Source organism: Euphorbia lathyris, chromosome 9 (assembly GCF_963576675.1).
Source record: "Euphorbia lathyris chromosome 9, ddEupLath1.1, whole genome shotgun sequence".
Lineage (NCBI taxonomy): Eukaryota > Viridiplantae > Streptophyta > Magnoliopsida > Malpighiales > Euphorbiaceae > Euphorbia > Euphorbia lathyris.
The window spans coordinates 59,173,636-59,198,298 of NC_088918.1; the positions used below are offsets into that span (position 1 = coordinate 59,173,636).

Sequence of the window (24,663 nt, forward strand, 5' to 3'; positions counted from 1 at the left end):
TGTCTATTTATACTAAAATATAATGGTTACAAGTCTAAAACAATCTAGACAAAAGGATTAAAATGTTAATATTGGCAAAAGATAGAGACCTTAAAATGTGTTTTTCAAAATAAAAAAGATTAAACAGTGTGTTAGGTAAAAATTAGGGGACTAATAAATTATTTACCCATAAATAAATGGGATAAGACGCAAAATAAAAATAATAATAAGTTTTTTCAGTATACACTAACAATCCAAATTATTTTTGAATGAGGAATAAGGGAAAATTAATTGAAATAATGACAACTCATTATTCCTTCTAAAAGAGAGACTTATGCATGATTAATGTGGAATTAATAATAATTAGAGAAAAGTACAAAAATAAACCTTGTGGTTACACTCATTTTCGAACAACACCCACGTAGTTTAAAAGTTTGCAAATTTAAAGTGGTACCATGTACTTCATTCCGTTAGCAAACGCATATCAAATTGACTAGCGGCGTTAAAAGTCAAAAGGAAAAGAGTTAATTTGGTCCTTATATTTATTTATTTTTATAAATTGACCCCCTTATTATCTAATTATCACAAACAAACCCCGAAATAAAAAATAAAAATCAAATATACCATCTTTTCCATCACTCTTTAATTTTTTTTTCTTCTTTCTCTCACCTCTCTCTTAATTTTTCTCTCTAAAATCACTACAATCAGAAATGCTAAATGTGGAAATGTCCTTTTAATCTTGCTTTGTAAATGAACAAACTTATGTCTCTTTAGCTGCTTGGTTACATATTGAATTATCTCTTTAATGCTAGCTCTTCTTCTTTCCTTCATATTCCATACTTCAGGGATTGGATATCTCCCACTTGGATTATACTCATTTACTTCCATCACTGCCTTTGTTACAGCTTCATACACAGCTCACCGTATTCATTTCTCAGTCCTTTCAATTTCTCATCCTCTTCATCTATTATCTGCCTTTGTTCCCCCATTCGTTTGATTCACAGTGCTGTTCTGTTGCTCAATGTCTCTTGCAAACCCTATATTGTAAATGGATTTGTTACTTTTTCGATTTTGAACATGAAAACTAACAGAATCAATAAGAAAACTGCAAGAACATACACATATCGATTCTTTTCGAGCATCCTGCAATTCCTGGTTAGCCATTTTCTCTTTGGCTATCAAAGTATTGCAAAGACTTTCAAAGTCACTCAAGTCAGCTTCTTTTTTATTCAACTCTTTTCTCATATCATCAATAGTTTCTGGTGGACTTTGAGTTTCCAACTTTTCTTTGAACTGCAATCATGACAAGTTTGTCAAAATTTCATCGAAGCTCGGGTCAAAATCCTCAAGGAAATAGACAATTGACTAAAACATGGAATGTTAGCTTCGAAACCTGTTACGTTGTTGTCAAACAGTTGGGAGAAATACTAACCTGTTTTATCTCATCCGTTAATTTTTTCTTCTCTAAGTCATTCCCTAACTTAGGCCTTGTTTGATAACTGAAAAAATCATTTAAATTAATATACTCAACACTTAAATTAAATAAGTGTGTTTGATAACTACTTTTTACATCCCACTTAAATTATTAAATTAAGTTGAAATTCACTTAAAAGGGTAAGTTAAAAAAAATTGACTTAAATTTTCTGCTTAATACGCTCAGTTACAGCATTTTAATTGCTTTTAAACCAATTTACTATTATACCCTACTTTGAACGTATTCCACGCTTCTTCTTCCTAACAAACGTATATTCCTTAATCTTTCTGATACATATTCCTTCCTATTTTTTCTCTTCTTTATAAAATTTATTTCCTCATTTCACGTTAATTTTGGAATTATGGCTATCTTTTCTATATTTTATCCAGATTTTGAAATTTGAAAACTGTGAAAGGATGGAGTTTCAAACAATTGAACTGTTGCTGAACGTTAATTTTGAACTATTAATAGCTGGAAAAAAGGGTTGGGAGGCTCCTTACGTCTTTGTTTCCATTGTTGTTCACTCTTTGCATATATATTGTTCCAGGTAAGATTTCAAAATCTTTTTCCTATTCTTTAATATATGCTTGTTTTCACTTGATTTCTGGTTTGCACTATTATTTTTCCTGGTTTGCTTGTTATAGCTTTAACATAAATATCCTCTTATTCTTTGATTTTCTTCCATTCTTATGAATAGAATAAGATTCATATGTAGCAATAAAATGAGTTTTGGATAAGGAAACTTGGGTGTTGTCAATGATGATTTTTTTTGATAGATTTGACGGAGAAGACTTGATTTTTGAAAGATCCACAAATAATGTTTCGATGAACACTGAAGGGTCGGTACATGGACACACAGATCAAATGTTTATGAGCGGCTTGCGAGATCAAATTGTTAATCAATTGTTTAATGTATAATTTTTTAGTTTCATTTGAGTATTTATAATATTGTTAAATTTATTGTATTTTTTCTTTGGAATAATGGAATAATAAAAAAGGATAAAACTTTATTTATATATATATATATATATATATATATATATAAAAGGATAAAGTTGTCCAATTTTTTATTTTATATTTTCTCGTATTATAGTTATCAAACAGATTGATTATATTCAGCACTTAATTTTCAAAATTAAAACAAACAGTTTGACAGTTTAATACTTTCAGTCTTTATAATATTCAGCACTTAATTTTCAGTTTTATCAAACAACACCTTAGACTCGTATAATTCTTCGATTAGCTGCTTAATCTCTTTCAATTCAGATTCTATATCATATTTGAGCTTAGAATTGAATGAAATGAGATTTCGAATTTCTGAGAAAACATATGATCAAAGTCAGAAGAACATATATGTATAGATAAATGGGAGATGACCTAGCTCTCATGGCGGCATCTTCGACTCCGGCGGCCGGCAATGCGCTGTTTGCCATTACTCACCTTTTTTATCGCAAAGCTTTCTCCATGAATGCTTCTGGCCCTAACAAAAAACCCCTGCCCTTCTCCTCTTCCTCTATCTCGTTTGCGAATGCCGTCAAGGGCTCCATTCCCACTATGATTACGGCACCATCTCTGCCGATAATCTCAGAGGAAGGGGGATTCAAAGCAGTTTGTATTCCTCGGGACATTTATGAGGAGAGGATTAAGTCTGTTCAGCTCTCAGTCATTGGATGAGTCACTTTGAGCAAATGAGATCGACCATGGCGACACGCAGACCTCAAGCAGAAATTGAATCGTGTATGGAAAGGGAATTTTGACTGGAAATTGGTATCTCTTGGGAAGGGCTTCTTTCAAATTATCATGCCTAATGAAAGCACCATTCAAACTATCTGGGGTCATGGAGCAATCGCCTTGAAGCCTGGCATTATCAGATTCTCGCCATGGACTCCGGGATTCAACCTTGATTCACACAAAAATTCCTCTACTCAGGTATAGGTTCGTTTCTACAATCTACCCTGGGAATTCTGGGACACCAGGATCATTGTCGACATTGCTAGTGTCGTAGGAGTTCCTATCCGATTTGATCAGAATATGGTGAATGGCGAATTTGGGCACTATGCCAGGGTATTAGTTGACGTTGATCTATCTTGTGAAATTCAGACAGAACTCCGTGTTGACACGGATGATAGCAAACAATGGGTTTATATGGAGTATGAAAATCTCCCTATGATTTGTGGCACCTGCTCCGCCATTGGACATTCATCTGCTCTGTGTCGTCGTAATACCAAGCCGGATAAGCAAAAATCAAAAGATAAGGATAAAGCCAAAGAGATTTGGCGTAAGGCTCCCTCGTCGACTCCAGAGGAAGAACAGCCTGCGAAGGAGGGCGGAGGGACTTCTAAAGAGGCCGAAAACAATGATAGGAATCTACTGCAAATGATCCTTCACAATCCTGTGCAATTTGGAGATGGTGATAGAGTTGAGCAGCCTGATGCTAAAATCTCGAATGATGAGGTTAGCAATCAATCTGACACTGATGCTGGGGAGATGGATAATCACAAGCATAATGAGGTAAAAAATTTAACTGAATCTCTTGAATGGAATCAACATCTAATCAGAACTAAAAACAAAGGGCTCTGTTATGATAATACCTATGCGGCGGAGGGAAATGACTGGATCACTACAAGGAAGAAATCAAAGGCTAAATCTATCGACTCCCGGCTGAAAGAGAGGACTCGATTGACAGCCAGATATACATGATCTGTCTGTACTGGAATTGTAGGGGGATCCAAAGTTCGGGTACTCATAGAGCTTTAAAGCTATTATGCAGAACCAATCATCCTGATTTAGTATGCTTGTCGGAGCCTTTAATTGCCTTTGATAGATCATCTGATTTCTTTTGGAATTCTCTTGGTCTTCAATTCCTCTTTAGTAATGACTGTAACTCTTTGTGGATTTTTTGTAAGATTGGCTTCAGTAAATGTTGTCATCCAATTCTATTGCACGAGCAGCACATCACCATTCGATTCAGCTTGAGCTCTCAGGACTATCACATCTCTTTTGTGTATGGAAATAATAATGCCGTAAGGCATCGTCTGCTTTGGGATTCTATTCTTAATCTAGGTAACAGTGAGAAGAGGATGGTGCTTGCTGACTTTAATGTGATCACTGGAGCACATGAAAAAACCGGTAGGCCACCTCCTCAAAGCAGCTGCAGAGACTTTCGGGAATATGGGAGGTTTGACGGAAGTGGATAGTTCGGGATTGCAATTCACCTGGACTAATGGTAGACTGGGGGATGATCATGTGGAGTGTAAATTGGATCGTGCTCTTATTAACGAGGCCTTCATTGACAGCTGGGATAATATTCAATGTTCGATTCTACCTCGAAGCAAATCGGATCACTGCCCGATTTTAGTTTCTTGCACTAATAGGACTGCTCGCAAAGGAAGATTTAGGTTCCTGTCTATGTGGACAACTCACGATTCTCTCCATGAATTAGTTGCTGATCATTGGTCCTCTTGCTCTATCTCTCTTCCTCCGGCTCAACTACTGTGTCATAAGCTGAAATCGCTTCGCCCCAAGCTCCGAGCATGGAATATTGAGGTTTTTGGGAGGGTTGAAAGCAACATTAATGTTGCTATGAAAAAGCTAGAAGAGGTTCAGATTAGTATCTCCAGGCATGGTCTTGATGAAATTAACGCTACTCAGGAAGCAGAGGCTAAGTGTGATCTGGATCTCCAGTTATACAGGCAAGAATTGCTTCTCAGGGACAAAAGCAGGGAGAACTGGCTGAAAGCTGGGGATCGTAATTCCGCATTCTTTCATCGGTCAGCTAAAATTAGAAAAGTACAATCTTCTATGAACAGTCTTCTAATCGACAACTTTGTGGTAAGCGACGAGAGGGTGATTGCGCAACATGTTGTAAATTACTATGAGTCGTTCTTCACTAGGAGTATATGACAAATCAACTATGAAGCTATCAACTCTGTAATTCCAAACATGGTGTCTATCTCCAACAACGATGAGCTCACCAAGAGACCGAGTGTTTCTGAGATCAGAGATGTGGTTTTCAATATGAATAGGGACAGCTCTCTTGGGCCTGATGGGTTTGGAGGGATCTTTTATCAGTATTGTTGGGATATTATAGGTCCAGATGTATGCAGAATGGTCTCAGCTTCTTTGATTCTGGATATATGCTTCCTGGAATGAACTCTAGCATCATTTCGCTCATTCCTAAGGTTGAAGGCACCAATGAAATTCAGCAATTTAGGCTGGTAGCTATGGGCAACTTCAATTACAAGATCATCTCCAGGATCCTATCTGATAGAATTGCGCCTATTGCTTCTAGAATTATCTCGGCAAATCAGTTTGGGTTCATTACTGGCAGAAGTATCCATCATTGCATTGCAGCGGCGTCTGAAGGCGTCAATTTGCTTAAAAAGAAATGCTTTGGGAGCAACATGGCTCTCAAAATTGACATCAGAAAAGCTTTTGACACCTTAGACTGGAATTTCCTATTGGCTGTTATGGAATTTTTTGGCTTCTCGTTAAAATTCAGGAACTGGATTCTAGAGATTCTAAGATCCGCCAGAATATCTATTGCGATTGGCAGAGGTATTATGCTCATGTGGTGTTAGGCAGGGAGACCCGCTCTCCTCCACTCTATTTGGGCTTGCTGAGGACTTCTTGGGAAGATGGATTGCCAAGCTCATTGGGGAGGGCAGATTTGCTCCAATTCGTTATACCATGAAAGATGATTTTCCATCTCACCTTCTCTACGCTGACGATATGATGCTCTTCTGTCGAGCAACACTGAAAAATATGCGGTGCATTAGGGACACATTTGGTTTCTATGGGTCCATGTCTGGACATGCTGTTAACTGGGAGAAATCTCATGTATTTTTTGGCAATTTCATTAACGCTACTCGACGGAATCGACTTGCTGGCATACTTGGCATTAGGACTAGGTCTCTTCCTTTTAACTATCTCGGGGTACCGCTGTTTCAAGAGGCTCCTAGAACACGCTACCTGCAGCCTCTCACTGACAAATTTCTCAACAGATTTAATCTCTAGCGTGGTCAATCTCTATCAATTGTTGGTCGCCTTACCCTAATCAAATCCTCAATGACTGGTGCACTTGTTCACTCGTTCATGGTCTACAAATGGCCTAGCGAATTAATTACACGAGTCAACAAGGTTGTCTATAACTTCTTTTGGACTGGTGATAGAGATAGAAGGAAGACCTTCACAGTTCCTTGGAGTATATGCTGCATGAATAATGAGCATGGGGGATTGGGGAATAAAGGATTTCAAGATCTTCAATATGTCTCTGATATCCAAACTCTGTTGGGATCTGATACAGGGTCACGGGTTTGCTTTATCCTTGCTCAAGGCTCGGTTCTTGGATATTTCTGGTTTGGAAAAAAGATGCATTTCTAATTCTTCCATCTGGTCTTCTTTGAGATTTATGTTCAATATTATCAGAAATGATGTTGTTTGGTGGTTTGGAGAAAGCTCTAGTCTGAATTTCTGGACAACTAGATGGATCGTTCCTACCATAGCGGATGAGATGGACATTCCCAGGAAATAGCAGGCCAAGCTTTACAAGCCATTACATGAATTCAGGAACAATGGCAGCTGGAATAACCTGCAATCCCTTCCCATTAAGATTCAAAACAATATTCGATTAATTGATTGCTTCGAGGAGGCGGACTACTGCATTTGGCAGCCTGCAGATTCCAGAGCTTTATCAGTTAAAGGAGTTTATGCTAATCTTAAGCAAGCAATGAAGTTGGTTGGAGCAAGCTCCTTTGGAATTCGTTCATTCCCCCGAGGAGAGCCTTTACGTGCTGGATGATTCTTCACGGGAAGCTGGCGGTTCAAGAGCAGATGCAGAATCGTGGATTTGTCTTGGCTCAAAGGTGTGAATTGTGCAAGGAGGCTGGTGAGAATATTGACCACCTCCTCTTTAGATGTAGCACCGCTGAGAGTCTTTGGAGAATGGTTTGTACCGAACACGCAGTGAGATATCACGGTTTTGATATCAACAATTTCTACAATCAAATCAGATAGGTCCAGATCAACAGAAAACGGAGAAAATACTGGTATTTCTCAGCGATTACATGCATCTGGTATATATGGAATGTACGCAATAGAGCTATATTTGACCAGGAGCTACCTTCAATCCAAACTCTGAAACACCGTCTAATGATTTTAATTAGGGAAGGGTCGAACTCTACTCGTCCTCATCCTCGTCCTCCGCCTGAACCGAATTACAGGATTGTGAGATGGATTCCTCCCCCAATCAACTGGTGGAAAGTAAACACTGATGGAGCCTCGAGCTCAGTTGGAAGTGCAGGGGCCGGAGGAATTTTTAGAAACTATCGAGGCTTTGTAACTGGCTGTTTTGCACATCCACTTTCGAATTCAAATTCTCATTCAGCTGAGTTGCAAGCAATTATTTTAGCGGTTAATGCTGCCTGGGAGAGGAACTGGAGAAACTTATGGATTGAATCTGACTCCACCTATGCTGTCAAGCTTCTGAACAACTTATCCTGGAAGGTTCCCTGGAGAATCAGGAGAGACTGGTGCAACTGTCTTCACAAACTCTCCAGCATGAATTGGAGGGCAACATATATATTTAGAGAAGGAAACCAAGCAGCGGATCGCCTTGCAAGTATTGGACAATCAGCAAATACTCCGCTTTGGTGGTCTCAGGCTCCGGACTCTTGCCAGAGTTTCGTTTTTTATGACAACTGCAACGTAGCACATATTCGTTTTCTCTAGTCTTGTTTTGTTTCTATTTTTCTGTTATCATTTTTTATTTTTTTGATTCTCCCTCTGTATTCTTTTTTATTTTATTAATAAATTCCGGGTTGTTGGCTGTGCCGGGGGTGCCAACCTAGTTGGGATGTCCGGCCTGCCTTCGCGTCCCAACTTTCATTCAAAAAAAAATATGATCAAAGTCAGACAAAAAGTTTGCTCAACACAAAGCATAATCTGAAATTCAAAATCAATAGAGAAATTAAGAGAGAGGTGAGAGAAAGAAGAAAAAAAATAAGAAATTAAAGAGAGATGAAAAAGATGGTATATTTGATTTTTATTTTTTATTTTGGGGTTTGTTTGTGATAATTAGATAATAAAGGTGTCAATTTATAAAAATAAATAAATATAAGGACCAAATTAACTCTTTTCCCTTTGACTTTTAACACCATTAGTCAATTTGGTATGTGTTTGCTAACGGAATGAAGTACGTGATACCACTTTGCAAACTTTTAAACCACGTGGGTGTTGTTTGAAAATGGGTGTAACCATAAGGTTTATTTTTGTACTTATACAAGCTTAATACAGGGGTGAATATGCAATAATGAAGAAAAGGGAATAAGTCTCTAGCATTATGCCACACCATGTGGACCATGATGAGACACGCCATAACAAGATACGCCCGATGAGAGCAAGTAATGGAGACCCGTCGTTGTTCTCAAGGAGAGCGTACATACGCCTCAACGGTTCTAAGAATACCAAAACGCGCATTTATTACCATCCATGAATGGGAATAAATACAATTAAATGACAATTAATAGCCATTAATGGGAATAAAAGACTTGACTGTTCGAATATCCCAACTTTGAGGTTTCCAAAGATAAATGATGGGATTAATGGAGAATTGATAGCAATTAAAGATGAGTAATGATATAACTCTTCACCTGCTTCCCCATTAATGTTGAAGGTTACAGAAACCTATATAAATACCCCAGCTTCCTAGGATCAAAGGTACACTTTCCAAAAACCTTACATTGTGTTTACTATTTATTCTCTCAAGAATTATTACTAACTTAAGCATCAGAGTGTCCCCGACCGAACCCATCGACGCCTCACAAGGAAGAGTTCCGGTTGAAGATTTTTCACAAGTTATCAATTGGTGCGGTGATCGTGGATCTCTAACAAACAGAAGATCACAAAATCTTGATTGTATAGAGTTTCACAAAGAACAAAACAATGGAGTTAACGGAACAGAAATCTCAATCTCAAATCTTGACTCAATCAGTACAAACAAATCTATTCAAAGATAGGGTTCTCTATAGATTGGTGGAAAAGAGTTTTCTACATTAAATCTGGAATTTTATGATAAACAAGATAAGTTTTCTCATCTTTCTTGTTCCGTTTTTAATTAAAGAAATTTGAGATTACTTACCTTTATGAAGTGTTATGAATATCGTTACATGTTATTATGATAAATATAATAAACTGTGAAAGATGAAGTCATAGAGATAGATTTCATTAAATCTTGCATGCTTAATATGCCTCGTATTTTTTATGTATGACAAGTGTAATAGGATATTATCATTGAATTAGTACAAAATGCATGTATAAGACCCGTACTCTTGGGATTTCATAGGAAAAAATCTCATCCATTCAAAGTGATTTTGTCATTTGATATTAAAATATTATAAAATGGCTCGTGTAATTACAGATGATTTAGGTCTGATCAATCTTTTGGATGAACATGCATATAATTATTAGAAGAAATTACAAAGAAAATCATATTTGGTTTTTTTTTTATATAATTCACCATCATCTATGTATGGTTTTTCTCATATATGGTATTTTCAATTTAAAATATCATAAATTCATTTTTTCAATTATTGTTTTGTCAAATAGTTATTTAATCCCTTTTTTACGAAGATGTGTCTATAAAAACGGTTTATTTGACATTGTTAGAATTTCTTTTACCAACGTAACAGACTTGAAAATAATGAGTTTATTTGTCATTATCCTGTAATTATCCCTAATTATTAAGGCCATTTTGGGCAGATGAATTAGAAAATTGGGTAAAGAAAACTCTCTCCTGAGCTAACTACAAAATAGTGCAAGTGTCAGATTCAGATCAGAACATTAATTTACACAAAGTTCTTAGGATATACATGAGAGTTCTTTAGAGATTGTTTGGATGATGATATTTGAAGGTATGAGAGGGTGAATTTTGAGTAATTTTCCTTACACCCCAAATTAGAGGAGAATCATGGTACATGTCTTTTTCTTCCAAAATTACCTTTTGTATTTTATTTTATTTATACAAATGAAAGCATATAAGAGTAATTTTATATATAGCTACATTATTAAACCATCATTTACCTTACTTTAATTACATATCCAAATTAGGCCTTAATGATCTTTGAATGCTATTAATGTATGGATGCATAATATTGATTGCAAGTAAATAGCAACTACGTAAGATATCTTACATAATATAGAATGTGAACTTTTATGATGTCTAAAATAAATATGTTACCTTGGATATTAATGCGTATTGAAATACAAAAGGGCATTGTTTTTAAACCACTACAAGAAAAAACGCAATCACCGACACAATCAACCGATGGAAATTTTTGTGTAGGAATCACCGACGGAACACCGACAAAAAATATGTGTTGGAATTTACCTACACATTGACCTACACATTCTATGAATGTGTAGGAAATATTTGGAGAGATTATTCCGACCCCCGTTACCAACATCCTTAGTAGGTGATTCGTATTGTCGGTGATATCACCAACATGTGAGAATAGTTACCGACAATTAAATGTGTAAGAGCTTAAATTATAATATATATAAATAGAATAAAATATTAACATAAAAAAATTATTTTTTAATTTTGTTTTGGGGGGAAAGAAAAAAAAAATTCCCCCAAGAAGTCAGTATCTGAATCAAAAATAGTAAGACCTAAATTCAAAATCCACATGATTCTTATTTGCCCTTCTCTCTTCTCTATCCACTTCGTATGCCCTCTTTTCTATTTTACTCACTCAACCTCACTTCCCCAACCCTAGCGCCGACATCAAATCTTTACGGGCTCTTTCTCTTTTTTTTTGTCCTCTAGATCTCCATTGCCTTGTCTTCTTCCCATTTTCCTCTTCTTTTTTTCACGAAATACAAACAGTTTTGGAAGGCAGGTAACATTTGCAAAAGCACGATGGCTGCTAGGGTGGCCTTCATTCAACGTTGGCGATGTTAAGGTTCGGGCTTCCATAACTGATGCATCATCGCCAAAGGCCCAGCTTAAACAGATTCCTTTTAGCTCTAGAGAAATTGGGCTTCTTCGTCATCGTCGATTATAAGGTCTTATAAAGGTAATGCTTAAACTTTGCTGATATACGTTTTTTTCATAGCTGGGAAAGTAATTGACACAATTATTGCTTTATACTGCTACTTTAATTTTCTGATGTTAAGTGTTGCTAATTTTCAACTGTATAATCTTTTAGGATCGTATCTAATTTTCGAATTGCTTGTTTTGGGCTGCAAATTGATTGCTTGATTTTTTTCGTACTTTCTGATTGCTCAACTTAATCAAGTCTAATTTGTTATTTTAGTCATTATTTGTTTAGAGGCTTCCCTCATTTAAAGTTTCGATCTTTATGTTTTGTTCGAAGAAAGGTTTCTTATTGTAGAACACTCCCCTGTGTTTTAAAATAAATGCCCTATCTGTGCTTACTCAGAATAAATGGTGACTAGATATTCATCCATCTAAATAAGAAAGTTATCTAAAGCCTTGTTTGTGCTTACTCAGAATAAATGCATGGTTGCAACAGGTGATTATGATGAGTTTCACAAGCTCACAAAATGATAAATACCCACTAACATATCAGGCTCCAATGCTCAGGTTAGCTATCCACCTCCAGTTTGCAGTATATATCTATTATTTATTTCTTCATGCATTCTTTTTAGGGGTCTATTTGATTTGTAGAAGAGACACTTCTATCATATAGATACATTAGTTGAAAATATTTCAAGCTAGTTTCATGCTCATACGAAAACCTATCCTAAACAAGCAGTAAAATTCAGGCAAACATTCGAGTCTGAACTTTTGGGAATATCATTGAAACAACTGAATTCTTCAGTCTCCAGCTAGGGAAGTCATCGTTTACATATGCAATCAACTTTATTGAATTGTAAACTGTTGAATTACATTTGTAGGCACTAGGAAAGGATATGCAATCTGTGTTTGTCGATGAACTCAGAACTACATTATATATAAAGGAGAGTTTTAATGTTTTAGTGCTTTAGTGCTTGATCCAATGATGGGTGAAATTGATGTGGAATAAAGAGACTTCTTCCCATATTTGCTAAACAATATTGTATGGACATTTCGTCCTTCATAAATCTCCATATTTATTCATACTTTGTTTAACAGGAATGGCTGCATCAATAAATTCAAGACATATGGCTGCGTTGAGTTCTTATAACGAATGGTATGGTTATATCATGTCCAATAGGTAGTCATTTCTCAAATGTTACACTTTTATTGCTTATTATTTCTAGATTATTTGAGATAGTGATTTAGTTGATTTAAATAGATGTAAATCACTTGTTCAACATCAATTGTTTGTCTATTGTTGTATTATCTCATGTCTAATTTTTCATCAGATGTAAGAAGGGAGAGAGAGAGAGAGAGGGAACTTGTCCAGACATATTCTTCAAAAGGATCTTGAAGGAAGTATGGTAAGTTTAAAGCTTTATGTGTTATATTCCCATAAGTTTTAAACTGGTACTTGATTATTAACCAGCTTCTACTTTATTTCTAGATATAACTTGACTATCCGACTGCTTATTATAGCTTGTTATGTGCACCTTTTCAGGTAGTTGGATAAAAAGAAGTGGTAACTTCAATATTATAGCTGGTATTATAATAGTTATAGTGGAAACTCCCAAGCATTTGCCTCATTTACTGAGATTGGCTGCAACTGAGCCTCCCAAGCATTTGTCTCATTTACTGAGATTGCTCAAAACCAGAGGTAAAGTTCAAATACCCCTTTTGCATATTCATTGAAGCTCATAAGTTGAAACAATTCAGAAAACACTATTCATTTGTAGTTGGAAACTTTGGCATTCCAATAGGTTCCTAAAACCGAATTTGTGTCTTTTACCTGTTTGATATTTGCCATGAACTACTAATGCGGAATGAAGTACTCAATTCAAATTGCCATCCAGAAAACTAAATCTACTTTGAAATAAAAATTTAAAACTGTACTTAATACTTATTGATTCAAGTAATGCCTCATCGTCTCTAATATGGCATTTCCATTTTTGTTCATAAGTCTCATTTATAGAATCATTATATTTATAATTTACTCCTCATTTGATTCACCAAATTAGGTGAGTGCATCATTTCTCCAGGGCTTAAGCAAGGATCAATCCCTCTTGTGATTCCATTGGCCAAAAATAGATCGGGTAAAGATAAATTATATTGTTCTTCTTCATGACTCAAAGTGAGAAGTAATTGAGTTGTAGTCTTCATGTATGATTTTGTTATGTGTGACTATGTGCTGTAATTGGACTACTAAGATGGCCAACAGCACCAGCTGGGTAAGACAGTTCACTAACATTGGATTTTACTATTAATTTTCTTTAGCTTGAGTTTTTGTTCTTTTTCTGATATGAGCAGAATGGAAATGCCACTAGTGGAGGTTCATAAACATGGAGTTTGGCTTCTTGCAAAGACTGTAATATGAGTGTGCTTATTCAGTGTGTGTTAAATTGGAAGTTCCTCGTATGTGTTAATATCTTTAAAGGGAATACTATCCTAATTTCTAATTCTATGCTAGGTAGATCAATTTATCCACAAAATTCTAGTTGAGGAAGATGCCAAAATGACATCAAAATGCAAGGAGGAGCAATTTTGTGATGCAGCTGATGCTGGGGAGAATCTTTATACCATGGGCGACTTTGCCGAGTCAAAGATTTCTAACGTAGACGTGTATCTCATAAAAAGGTATGAGTGATAGATATGGAACTTTAATCTTCCATGAGAGCAGTTTGCGAAGCAATTGTTCTGACTGCAGGTTGGTTTGTTTCCGGATGTTCTAGAGCGAAGAGCAATGCAGCATTTTGGAAAAAGAGACCACGCAAGCTTCTCCAGAACTCAATTATAGCTTGAAAATAGCATACATTTGCAACTCTCTTGGTTAATTGTCTATAGATACTTTTTCTTAAAGGTTCCAGCTTTAATAACTACTGAATTTTACACAAAGAATGAACAGTTTCCAGGATTTGGATGGCCTTTTGTATTCAATGCTGAGATTTTGTTGAAATTGAGAACATTTAGCATCTTTAAATGATAAATGTACCTTATGACTTGTTAACAAACATATAAAAATCACTAACCTTTTTTACAGATAGAAATTAAGAACATTTAGCATCTTTAAATGACAAATGTATCTTGTTTGGATATTTCGAGATCGAGGCTACCATGCTGATATTAATTTCTGCTGTTTGTTTCTTTGTTTATTTCGCCAGCCATCATATCTCTAATTTTGTTTTTTTCTTATTGTTGCAGTGTATGAAGCTGGTTCATGTTACTATGGAGGATGGAGGGGAGGTTAGTTACATACCAAGCTTTATATATTGTTGCTCCTGGATTTACTTTTAGTGTGATTAGATTTCTTATTTACTAAAGTTTATTGTTTCCTGGAATATTTTTTTGATTTATATAGAATTTTTTGCTTATTTTATATATATATTAGAGAGAGTTCCCTTCAATCCAAATAAATTGATTAAAAATAAAACGTAAAAATAATTTAGTAAATAATTTGTGATTTCCGACGCAATATTTGTCGGTGAATTATTTAAATAAATATTTTAAAAAATATATCACCGACACATATGGGTCGGTAATGTTATCGGAATGTCCGGCGGAAGTCACCGACTAAAGGTAGTCAGTATTTTTGACACAAAACACCGACCCAAAATTGTGTTGGCGATTTGTTGTGTTGGTAAAAAATTGTCGCAGCGGCTTACCTACGAGGTCAACGCCAACACATTGGATTGCGTCGGTCTTCCGTCGGTAATGATGATCACCGACACAATTTTGGTTATCACCGACATATTCTTCCGTCGGTGATAGTGTTTTTTCTTGTAGTGAACCATTGTCATTATGATTATTTATTAAAAATTCATTATGATATTTATGTGCAGTAGTAATATTTATGGTTATGACCGTTATACGTGGTATTATTACTAAAAAAGCACAATTAAAATTATATTATGAATTTGTTTGGCATATAATATTTACTCGATTTTATCCTTTGACTAAGTTCATTCTAGAATCAGGAACCAAAGTGAAGGAATTGCTAAGTTGATTCCAACATGAACAAAAAATTCCATAAAGAGACATTGTATCATACATGATATTTGCCAACAAAGGTTAATGCAAACAATCTTTTGCTATGAAGTCTGTTCCATGGATCAAGCCATTGATTCCCAAGGTAAGTGAATATAGCTTTTATGCCTTACCACAATCTTTTAATAATAGACAGGATATGCCCCACTTCTATAGTTCTTTCAGTACTAACCCACAAGTACAAGGGAATCGCTAATATTGCAACCAGCGCCTAACACTGGCATGAAAATTGCTAAAGAGCTCAAGCCAAAAGAGGATATCACAAAGGCACTGACAGAATGTGTCGCACACTGGCTTTCAATTTTCAGGTCGGAGCGCGTGGCCGGCTCGATCCGCTTTTCGTGTTTTAGGTTTCGAGTCGCCACCAATCATCACTTGGAAATACGTTTGCGGGCGTGATTGGTCGCCCTATCTGTTTGAATTGACTCTGTGTGGTTTGGTTTTGATAAGGACGATCTTCGAAAAGATTTAAGGTTCGTTTTTTCGGTTACATGTAGGGAAGAGATGTGATCTCACCCTACACTACAACAAATCATCACCCTACACTACAACAAATCATCACTTGCGCCACGGTTAAAATCGTGGCCCAAGTGTAATATTTTCGTGGCTATGCTATTTAGCCACGGAAATTCAAGGTATGTACTTCTGTGGTGCAAGTGAACGTGGCTAAGTGGTTGCCACGGGAAAATAGTGGTAGTGGCATAAATTGGTTTTTATGCCACGTGAAAATCTGTGGCTAATCATATACATTTGCCACGGATAAAATCGTGGCAAAAGTAAAATACATGTGGCAAAACATAGCGACCCGTGGCAATGAATTCTACTTAGCCATGAGAATTATCGTGGCGAAAATAGGACACACCTTACTAGAAATCTTGCTTAGCCATAAGCATAACCGTGGCAAAAATAAAACACTCATTCCTAGAAACCTACTTAGCCACGAGCATAATAGTGGCAAACTTGATACAAATTTTGGTAATTTTTGTTTTTGTTATTATTATTGTTATTATTATTTTAAACTTTTGGATTGAAGGGAGCAACACTAAAATTAAATGAAACATTAAAAAATAAACAAAGTTCAAAATCTTAATCATTCTTAATGCAAAATAAATAATTATTAAATGAATATCAATCATTCCATCATTCAACAAAAAGAACTCCTAGCAACATAAAAAAAATCTCCGAATTAGAAAAAAATATTAAGAAAACCCCAATTCTAAAATAAAGGTATACAACACAAAGATTTTATTTATTCCCAGATGGTATAATCCATACGAATAACAATGGAAAAATCGCGGAGTTGAATATAATCAATTTTTGAAAGTTACATGTACCCCTGATCCATCAGCTCCATGTTAATTTCTGCAAATTCCAAAAAATAATCATTTATTAAGAGAGAAAAAAAATTCATTTTTAGTATATCAAAATTGAACTTAAATTTCATTGTCAAATGTATTACGAGGCAAGCTGAATGACCAAGAAGACTATTGCATACCACTCTTTTTTGCCAAGAGAAGCACTGCCTGCCTAATGTAAAAAAATATGGCCAATAATCAATAACTTCAGCAACCTCTTGCGCAAGATCCAACCGTGAAGGCTTCACTTGAAAATGCTTTGTAAATCAACTTGTGTCAAAGCTAGCAAAATTAGGATCTTGCGCAAGTTGGCATAGGTTGTCATTTGCTGCATTTTCTGCATTTTCTCAATTTGTAAACCATCAATGTAAAGAATTTAATAATTAAGGCAAGTTGGCATAGGTTGTCATTTGCTGCATTTTCTCAATTTGAATAATAAAAAATTAGAGCAAAATCAACTTGAATGGCATTTAAATCTGATGTGACATTGAAATTAGTAGGAAACTATCAATGTAATTTTTAAAAGAAAACATTAACAATAGCAATTTGGTGCAGACAACAATATTAGCAAAGAATTTAATAATTAAGGCAAGTTGGCATAGGTTGTCATTTGCTGCATTTTCTCAATTTGAATAATTCTTTGCTCTAATTTTTTATTATTCAAATTGAGAAAATGCAGCAAATGACAACCTATGCCAACTTGCCTTAATTATTAAATTACTGAAATGTCTTCAGTTTTCAAGACCATGACTTTGGACTTTTTTATAGTTTGTTGTTAGAATCCTTGCTTAGTGAAGTTTTGTGCACGCAAGAAGACTATTATTCAAACAAGTAAATCTTTAAATTTCTGAAATTTTTGAAATTGTCCTTGAATTCTAATAGAAACAAACAAGGTGATCTTTTCAACCCAAATAGCAAATAAACAATATGATATGAATATAGGAGTTGTTATTGAATTCATCGGAATTTGAAATGAAAGGAACAAGGATAAGCTACCCTCCAAGGAAGAACTCTCTCTCCCATCTCTGCTCAAACCAAAACCCTGCTACAAAGCAAAAAAATACATAACAAAATTAGCCTAGCTTTTTCCCTTCCCAAACATTACTATAATAGAAAAAGATGGTTACCCCTGCCAGTTCACTAGTAGGTTATAACTAACTCTTCTCTCCTACTTACCCTACCCTTAATTGACTGATGATGAATTCACATTCTGCCCCTGTAAACTTTCTCCTTCTTACAGGTGTAAAATCTTAAGGGATGAGCTCAATAATAGGATCCAACAAATCCCCATTGTTGGCCCTTCTCTACGAAATTCTCATAAAAATTTCAATAGCATATAATTAATTGTGATTTCTATAACTTTGAAACTAATCAAGAGTTGTCATTTCTTCCTATATACACTTGAGATGCCAGATGGGTTTTTTAATTTCAAGTCAATATTTTTAATTTCAAATGCAATTTTAATGTGTAAATATTGATTGGAATGGTTAAAAGAATCAACTTAATAAGTCTCACATCAAAATTTGAATATGATGTCACATTAAAATGATTTGAATGGCATTTAAATCTGATGTGACATTGAAATTAGTAGGAAACTATCAATGTAATTTTTAAAAGAAAACATTAACAATAGCAATTTGGTGCAGACAACAATATTAGCATAGTCCAGAGTGCAACCGATGTATCAGTCACGTAGATGAGCAGTTTTGTAAACAAATTAAGACAGAGTTCAGCAAATTGGAGTGTCTGATCAGCTTAGTTAACCAATTTCAGAAACTAAACAAGTAGTGTCACTACAAGAAATTCATCATTACTTGACGCACGATAATTGTCATTAAAAGTTGTTATTTTGTCACAATAAATAATAGATGACAAAATTTATTCATTGTCATCGTATGAGCGTGGTATTATGTATATGTGACGATTTTGAATTTGGTCACTTATAATTTGTTTTTATGTGACAAAAATATGAACATGTCATAATATTTTTCAGTTTTTATGACATTTATTTCGTCAAATGGTGGTATGTTGGTTCTTAGTAATAGTTCATCTTATTAGTCATATTGTTTTGAATGAAATAAGGTCGGTTATGAGCAACAAGCACATAAGAGCTCAGTTGATAATCGTAAAAGAAAATAAGAAAAGCTAAAGAAGTCTAATGTTGTAAGGACTTGTGTGATTCAACAACTTATGGAATTTTATGGAACCATATTACAAGATATATGTAATTTAAACTGCCAGGAGCAAAGAACTCGAAGGCAAACTCGTTATTTTGGAGACTAAAAAGTGCCCTTGTTTGAAGCTTTGTTCTGTGGTAATGATATCAATGGAACCATATGAGGGAAAATGAAGGACTAAAAACAAAAAATGCAAAAAGTATTTCTTGGCAGCCATGATGCTTTTTGCATGGCTTTGTATTATGTATAACCGTATGAGCTAAATAATTTTTAACCCAATTTATCTTATAATCCATGAAATTTATGAGTAATTACGATTAGATGTGACAATTCTAGTCCAATTAAATCAACATTCTGTTTTTTTTTTGCATTCAGCTCCCAATTTTTCAATTTGTCATACTCAGCCTCCATCAATTGTTATCACGCACATCGAGTCTGCCTAACGAGACCTTTAGCTCCAATTATCAAACTAGATAAATAATGTGTAGCCTATTTCACTTGCATCTAAAATTACAACTTTTATAGTTCAAAAAGCAGTATATATAGGTCTAATCTGACTGTATATAAACTGTAAAAATCTCCTTCCGACTTGTAACGAATGAAAGTATTCATGCATTTTGAAAAAGAAAAATGGATGCTAGAACAATAAGGAAAAGGTATAAGAATAAGCCATAACTCCATTATCTTTTACCTAATGAGAGAAGTAGTAGCACAAAGATTGAAAGAGTTACCGGATTGCATGGTCTTTAACTGCTGCTGATTCTGAGCAATAGCCAGACTTTTAGATGCACTACTTCTGTCATGAAGTTCTACTGGCTATGCTGACATAAAGGAAGCAAAATAGGTCGTGAGCATCGATTATGTAGTGATAATAAATATAATTTCAGATGAAAAGTTTTATGAAATTAAATATGAAAGTAATAAAATGCTGGATAATATTTTGAGTGGATAATGGTGTGAAACCAAGGCTTTAAGCACTATTCATGTTCATTTGAAAAGAATCCTCTTATAAATATCAAAGTATCCCAATTGCAATCGAAGTTTGAATATATTATATATTATGTCAATAAACAAGCATTCAAACTCCATTCAAGCATTATCCACTCAAATCCCTAATGTAGGCGACCGGAAAGAAGATGCACACTACAAGAAAATTGATTTTTGGCAACGGAAGAAGTTGTTGCAAAAAATATTTTTAGCAACAATAATGCATGTTTCGCAACGACTTTCAGTTGTGGAGAAACATTCCGTTACTAAAGGTTTATGCAACGACATCCTGTTGTTGCAAATAATATATATTCAGCAACAACACACGTTGTTGCAAAATGTTTGTTGTTGCGAAATATGGACTACGTGTTAGAGAATGAAACTTATCTTTTGCAACAACATGTGTCGTTGCTATTAATTTTTTATATTTCACAACAAGTTGAAACGTTGCTATTTATTTAGATTTTTCGATACAATATTTTATGTTGCTGTATATTTTGTGTTTTCGCAACAACACATATCGTAGCTATATATGTTTATTTTATGCAACATTTCTTATCATAGCCTTAAATATTGATTTTTTTGAAACGACCCCTGTCGTTGCTATATATATTTTGATTTTTGCAACAACTGTGGTCGTTAGTAATATTATATTGATCGTAACAATTTGTGTTGCTAAATTTTTTTTTTTGCAATAGCTAAAATTGTTACCACAAATAACTAGTTTAATTGCAAATAGATTTAAATTTTTATAACTCGTTGTAAAATAAATATATATAAATATATATAATAATGTATATTATATATTATATATATATATAATTGAAATACAATCTAACACTAGTAGCAAGCTACATACATTAACCATAATTAATTACCAATGTGAATATATATGTTCTTTACATATGAAAAACTCTTAATAACTAATGTAATCATCATCACATAGTCCAAATAATTCCAAAAATGACAAAAAGATAACCGCATTGGCCTCGGTGTACCCAGATTTGGACCCAACTACCTGAGCAACATTTCTTCTTGTGTCTGACGATAGGTTTGATCCCCTTCAGGGGATACAGGGAAGCTAATAATTTAAATCAAACTCCAGATGATACAGAGAATCTAAACTTTAACAAACATGCACGATCTAAAACTTCATGAAGCGCACAATACCTTCATTTGCTGAAAAAATTATAGGAACATAAATAGATGAATCCAAACGGTACTAATGGAATTGTAAAACATGTAAAATATATAGTGAATTAAGTACTACATAATAATAAACCTCTTCAATAAGAGCGGATAATCTACTTATAAATTACTATAAGAACAAGGAAATTCATAAGGAAGAATTACCCCTTTTGGCTCATGCAACCTATGTGAGAAAACATGCTTCTTAAGTAAGCCAAGCTAATAATAACAACTTGTCTCCTCCAATTAACAGAATCAGAAAACATTACAATACTATCAGAATCATTATATTACTTATCACAGAGAAGAAGTTTAGGTTAAAATATGAAAGTTGCCCATTAGGATAAGTCAACTTCCATTGTTTCTCAACTGCATCCTAGAAAAAATAGGCAAATCTTCATAAAAATCTGCTGCAGGTTGGATGATTTTCATTAAACGTGAATTATTAGTAGAAAAAATGCAAGCCGCATAAGCATAAACCTTTAGATTTGACATTTTGAGATTTCTTAAGCAACCAAATATTTGTAGAGGGGGGCAGAGGTGACATTTACCCGCAGTTGCAACTAGAAATAAACATGTAGGTTCTATAGAAGAAAAACAAGAGCAAAATAACTAGCACTCCAAACAACAAAGGTAATTAAATGTAGCATGAAAAGAAGCAAACAAACCTGAAAACCAATTTTGCATCCATTAATAAAATGGAAGCAACATCATATCAAAGTCCTAGTAATATAGAAACTTCCATAGTAGGAAGAGTTATGGGAAGAAAAAACTAATCAAAGAATCATAAATATATAACCAATATAGATAAACCAAAAGCATCAAACTAACACAAAACCATACATACTAACATGTATTACTCATTTCATGAATAGGATTAGCATACACTTTTAACAATATCTTTAGGATTTCTCTCAAGACATGTATGAGATAAAATAACATAGCTGATACTGCTAAAGTTACTTGAACTCAAAATTACCTCCAATGGCAAAATGGCTTGACACGGAGAAAGTTCCCTCAAAATTTTATCGAATACAAGTTTCGTAGCACAGTTGCCTGCCATTATTAGTCATACCAAACCAAAACACAAACATAAGTAGAGCAAAGAGAAAATAAACAAGGTAAATTAATAAAAAAATAGATAGTGCTCAAACCATCAGAACAGATAATTTCTCTAAGAACTTGACAACAGTTATAGTGAAACGAGGCAAGTTAGGTCGGCCAAACAGGAACAGGTGAGATAGGCTGGACCAAAGAAAAATTGTTTAACAATCAAATTGCAAATTGAGCTTATTATATATATTAATCCAATTCAAAGCTTTACCATGTCACCATGAATCAAGTCAAATAGGCTGAACCAAATAAATAAGTTTAACATCCTCCCGCAACAGATATATCAACTGAGATAGGCTGAACCAAAGACAAAATATTTGACAATGAAATTTCAAATTGGGCTTATAATATATTAATCAAATTCAAACCTTTACCATATCACCATAAATAAATTTAATTTCTTCTTGCTTTTTATCCTTAGTCCACTAGTTTGCTGCAAAAAAAGTACAGATAATAAACTGATTTAAAGAGATATAAAAGGTACATGCTAATTTAACTAATTAAATCTATTTTTCTTATCAATTAAAGAGAGAATCCCTCTACAAGTGGTTACCTACAGCTATCAAGATCCATTTTATATAAACTCAAAAGGCTGAAAGTAAAAGGAGTAAACCCAACAAAAATAAATATTGTCAACCCCAACGGCACTGCCACACGAGCTGCCGCTGCCACTGCCAACTTCGAGTTTAGTTCTCAAAGAACAATAATCCAACTATGAAAGTTAACCCCAAAAATAAAGATGAAGAAATTAGAACAGACTGAGGTTTTTACAAGAAAGAAAAGCATTGGATTGTTTATACAGATGAAAATGGAAAAAAATAAATAAATGCAGAGTCCCAAACCCAGAATCTTTAGCAACCCAAATTGCAAATAACTAAAAATGGAGCTTAAGAAACAGAACCTATATAGTCGTCGGAGAGTTAGAGGGGACCACAAGAGAATTTCACGGTCGGAGCAAAGAGATAGTCACGGTTGTTGAAATCGCCATTGTCGACAAGAGAGATGGAGATAAACCATCGATTTCTATCTGCTTAGAGAGAGAGAGGCAGAGTGAAATTGAGAGGAGAGAGAGCGAGATATAACAAATTATACTGGCCTAGGGTTTTATTCATAACCATTAGATTATGATAGATCAACGGTTTAAATTTCATTAATAAAATAAATACTTCAACATCTCACAAGTTTTTTAATATTGTTAATATTTTTAATATAGTTGATAATAAGTAATTCGACAAAATTTAGTCTAATAATTTATTTATTTATATGATTAAAATATATTTTGATTTTGGTAACTTGTATAGTTATTTTCTTTGGCAGTAACTCATTATCTCACAATATAAAATTTAAAATTTTAATTAAATAGTATTTATAATTATATATTTTGTAATTCAAGTTGAATTATGTAATTTTTTAATTTTTTAATTTACCAGGTGTATATATATTTTAATATTTATAACATGTACATAAAATAAAATATGTTATATATTTTATAATCAATTCACAAATTATATTATTTTAAATATTTAATTTATATTATTTTTTTGGTAGGAAATTTATATTATTAATATAATGTATTTACTTTATTTTTTTAATTAGTTAATTTGATAATTTTCTTTCGCAACAACTTTGTTTGTTGCCAAAATATTTAATTTTTACGCAATAATATTTTTTTCGTTGTTGTAAATGCTTTCATTTACAGCAACAACATATAGTTGTTGCTGTAAATTCTATCATTTATAGCAACAATAGACAACCGTTGCTATAAATACTTTCATTAACGGTAACAATACTCTGTCGCTGCTGTAAATGATTCCATTTACAGCAACAACACTTTGTCGTTGATGTAAATGATTGCATTAGAGCAACAACACGCAGTCGTTGCGGTAAATAATTTCATGTACAGCAACGACATGCGGTCATTATTATAAATGATTTTATTTACGGTAACAACATATTGTCGTTGCTATAAATACTTTCATTTATAGTAACGAAGCTATTGTTGCCAAAGTTGCTACGTTTTTTCCACCATCACAATTTTTGAAGAGTGAACGTGAGAAATTTATAGCAACAATATTTGGCAATGACACGAAAGTTTTTGTTGCTGAAGTTATTTTTTAGCAACAAATTTTTCGGTTGTTGCAAAAAAATAATTTTCTTGTAGTGATAACTATAGGAAATAAGATGCAAACCAGTAAAATTGAGCATTCTGTTAAACTTAAATTGAACAAAATAAATGTCTCCCTTTTCAATTTCAAAAGGTCTAAGGACCAA

At 34.0% G+C, this 24,663-nt stretch overlaps 1 protein-coding gene and 1 long non-coding RNA gene across 18 annotated transcripts; one reads left to right on the top strand and one right to left on the bottom strand.

Moving 5' to 3' along the window:
* Positions 1–11,175: 11,175 nt before the first annotated feature.
* On the top strand, positions 11,176–16,581 carry LOC136205412 (protein IN CHLOROPLAST ATPASE BIOGENESIS, chloroplastic-like). 12 transcript variants are annotated; one of them, XR_010675934.1, is made up of 9 exons: positions 11,176–11,526; positions 11,986–12,056; positions 12,588–12,645; positions 12,821–12,895; positions 13,033–13,188; positions 13,550–13,896; positions 13,999–14,165; positions 14,261–14,388; positions 14,730–16,462. XR_010675934.1 is itself a non-coding variant. In XM_065995990.1 (9 exons), the coding sequence occupies exons 7-9, from the start codon at positions 13,840–13,842 to the stop codon at positions 14,328–14,330; spliced, it is 294 nt and encodes a 97-aa protein (XP_065852062.1). In that variant the 5' UTR covers positions 11,176–11,526; positions 11,986–12,056; positions 12,588–12,645; positions 12,821–12,895; positions 13,033–13,188; positions 13,550–13,624; position 13,839; the 3' UTR covers positions 14,331–14,717. The 12 variants fall into 12 exon arrangements, 6 of the variants coding, with proteins under 6 accessions (XP_065852062.1, XP_065852064.1, XP_065852060.1 ...); XR_010675938.1 differs by lacking the exon at positions 14,730–16,462 and having other exon boundaries at positions 13,550–13,624; positions 13,839–13,920; positions 14,236–14,717; XM_065995990.1 differs by lacking the exon at positions 14,730–16,462 and having other exon boundaries at positions 13,550–13,624; positions 13,839–13,896; positions 14,261–14,717.
* A 4,277-nt stretch (positions 16,582–20,858) lies between these two features.
* LOC136205144 (uncharacterized) lies at positions 20,859–23,447 on the bottom strand. Of its 6 annotated transcripts, none has more exons than XR_010675838.1 (6): positions 23,294–23,447; positions 22,767–22,825; positions 22,604–22,689; positions 22,434–22,524; positions 22,259–22,335; positions 20,859–21,270 (listed from the first exon to the last, which is right to left on the bottom strand). It is a non-coding gene; the product is annotated as an uncharacterized lncRNA (long non-coding RNA). The 6 variants fall into 6 exon arrangements; XR_010675840.1 differs by having other exon boundaries at positions 22,946–23,447; XR_010675837.1 differs by having other exon boundaries at positions 22,767–23,447.
* Between the last annotated feature and the right edge of the window lie 1,216 nt (positions 23,448–24,663).

Bases quoted from the DNA above. Each gene is read 5' to 3' on its own strand.
- LOC136205412 (XM_065995988.1), top strand. From the start codon at position 13,831: ATGAGCAGAATGGAAATGCCACTAGTGGAGGTTCATAAACATGGAGTT. The intron at 13,897-13,998 runs GTAATATGAGTG...ATTCTATGCTAG, and splicing joins TTTGGCTTCTTGCAAAGACT to GTAGATCAATTTATCCACAA. The intron at 14,166-14,260 runs GTATGAGTGATA...CGGATGTTCTAG, and splicing joins GACGTGTATCTCATAAAAAG to AGCGAAGAGCAATGCAGCAT.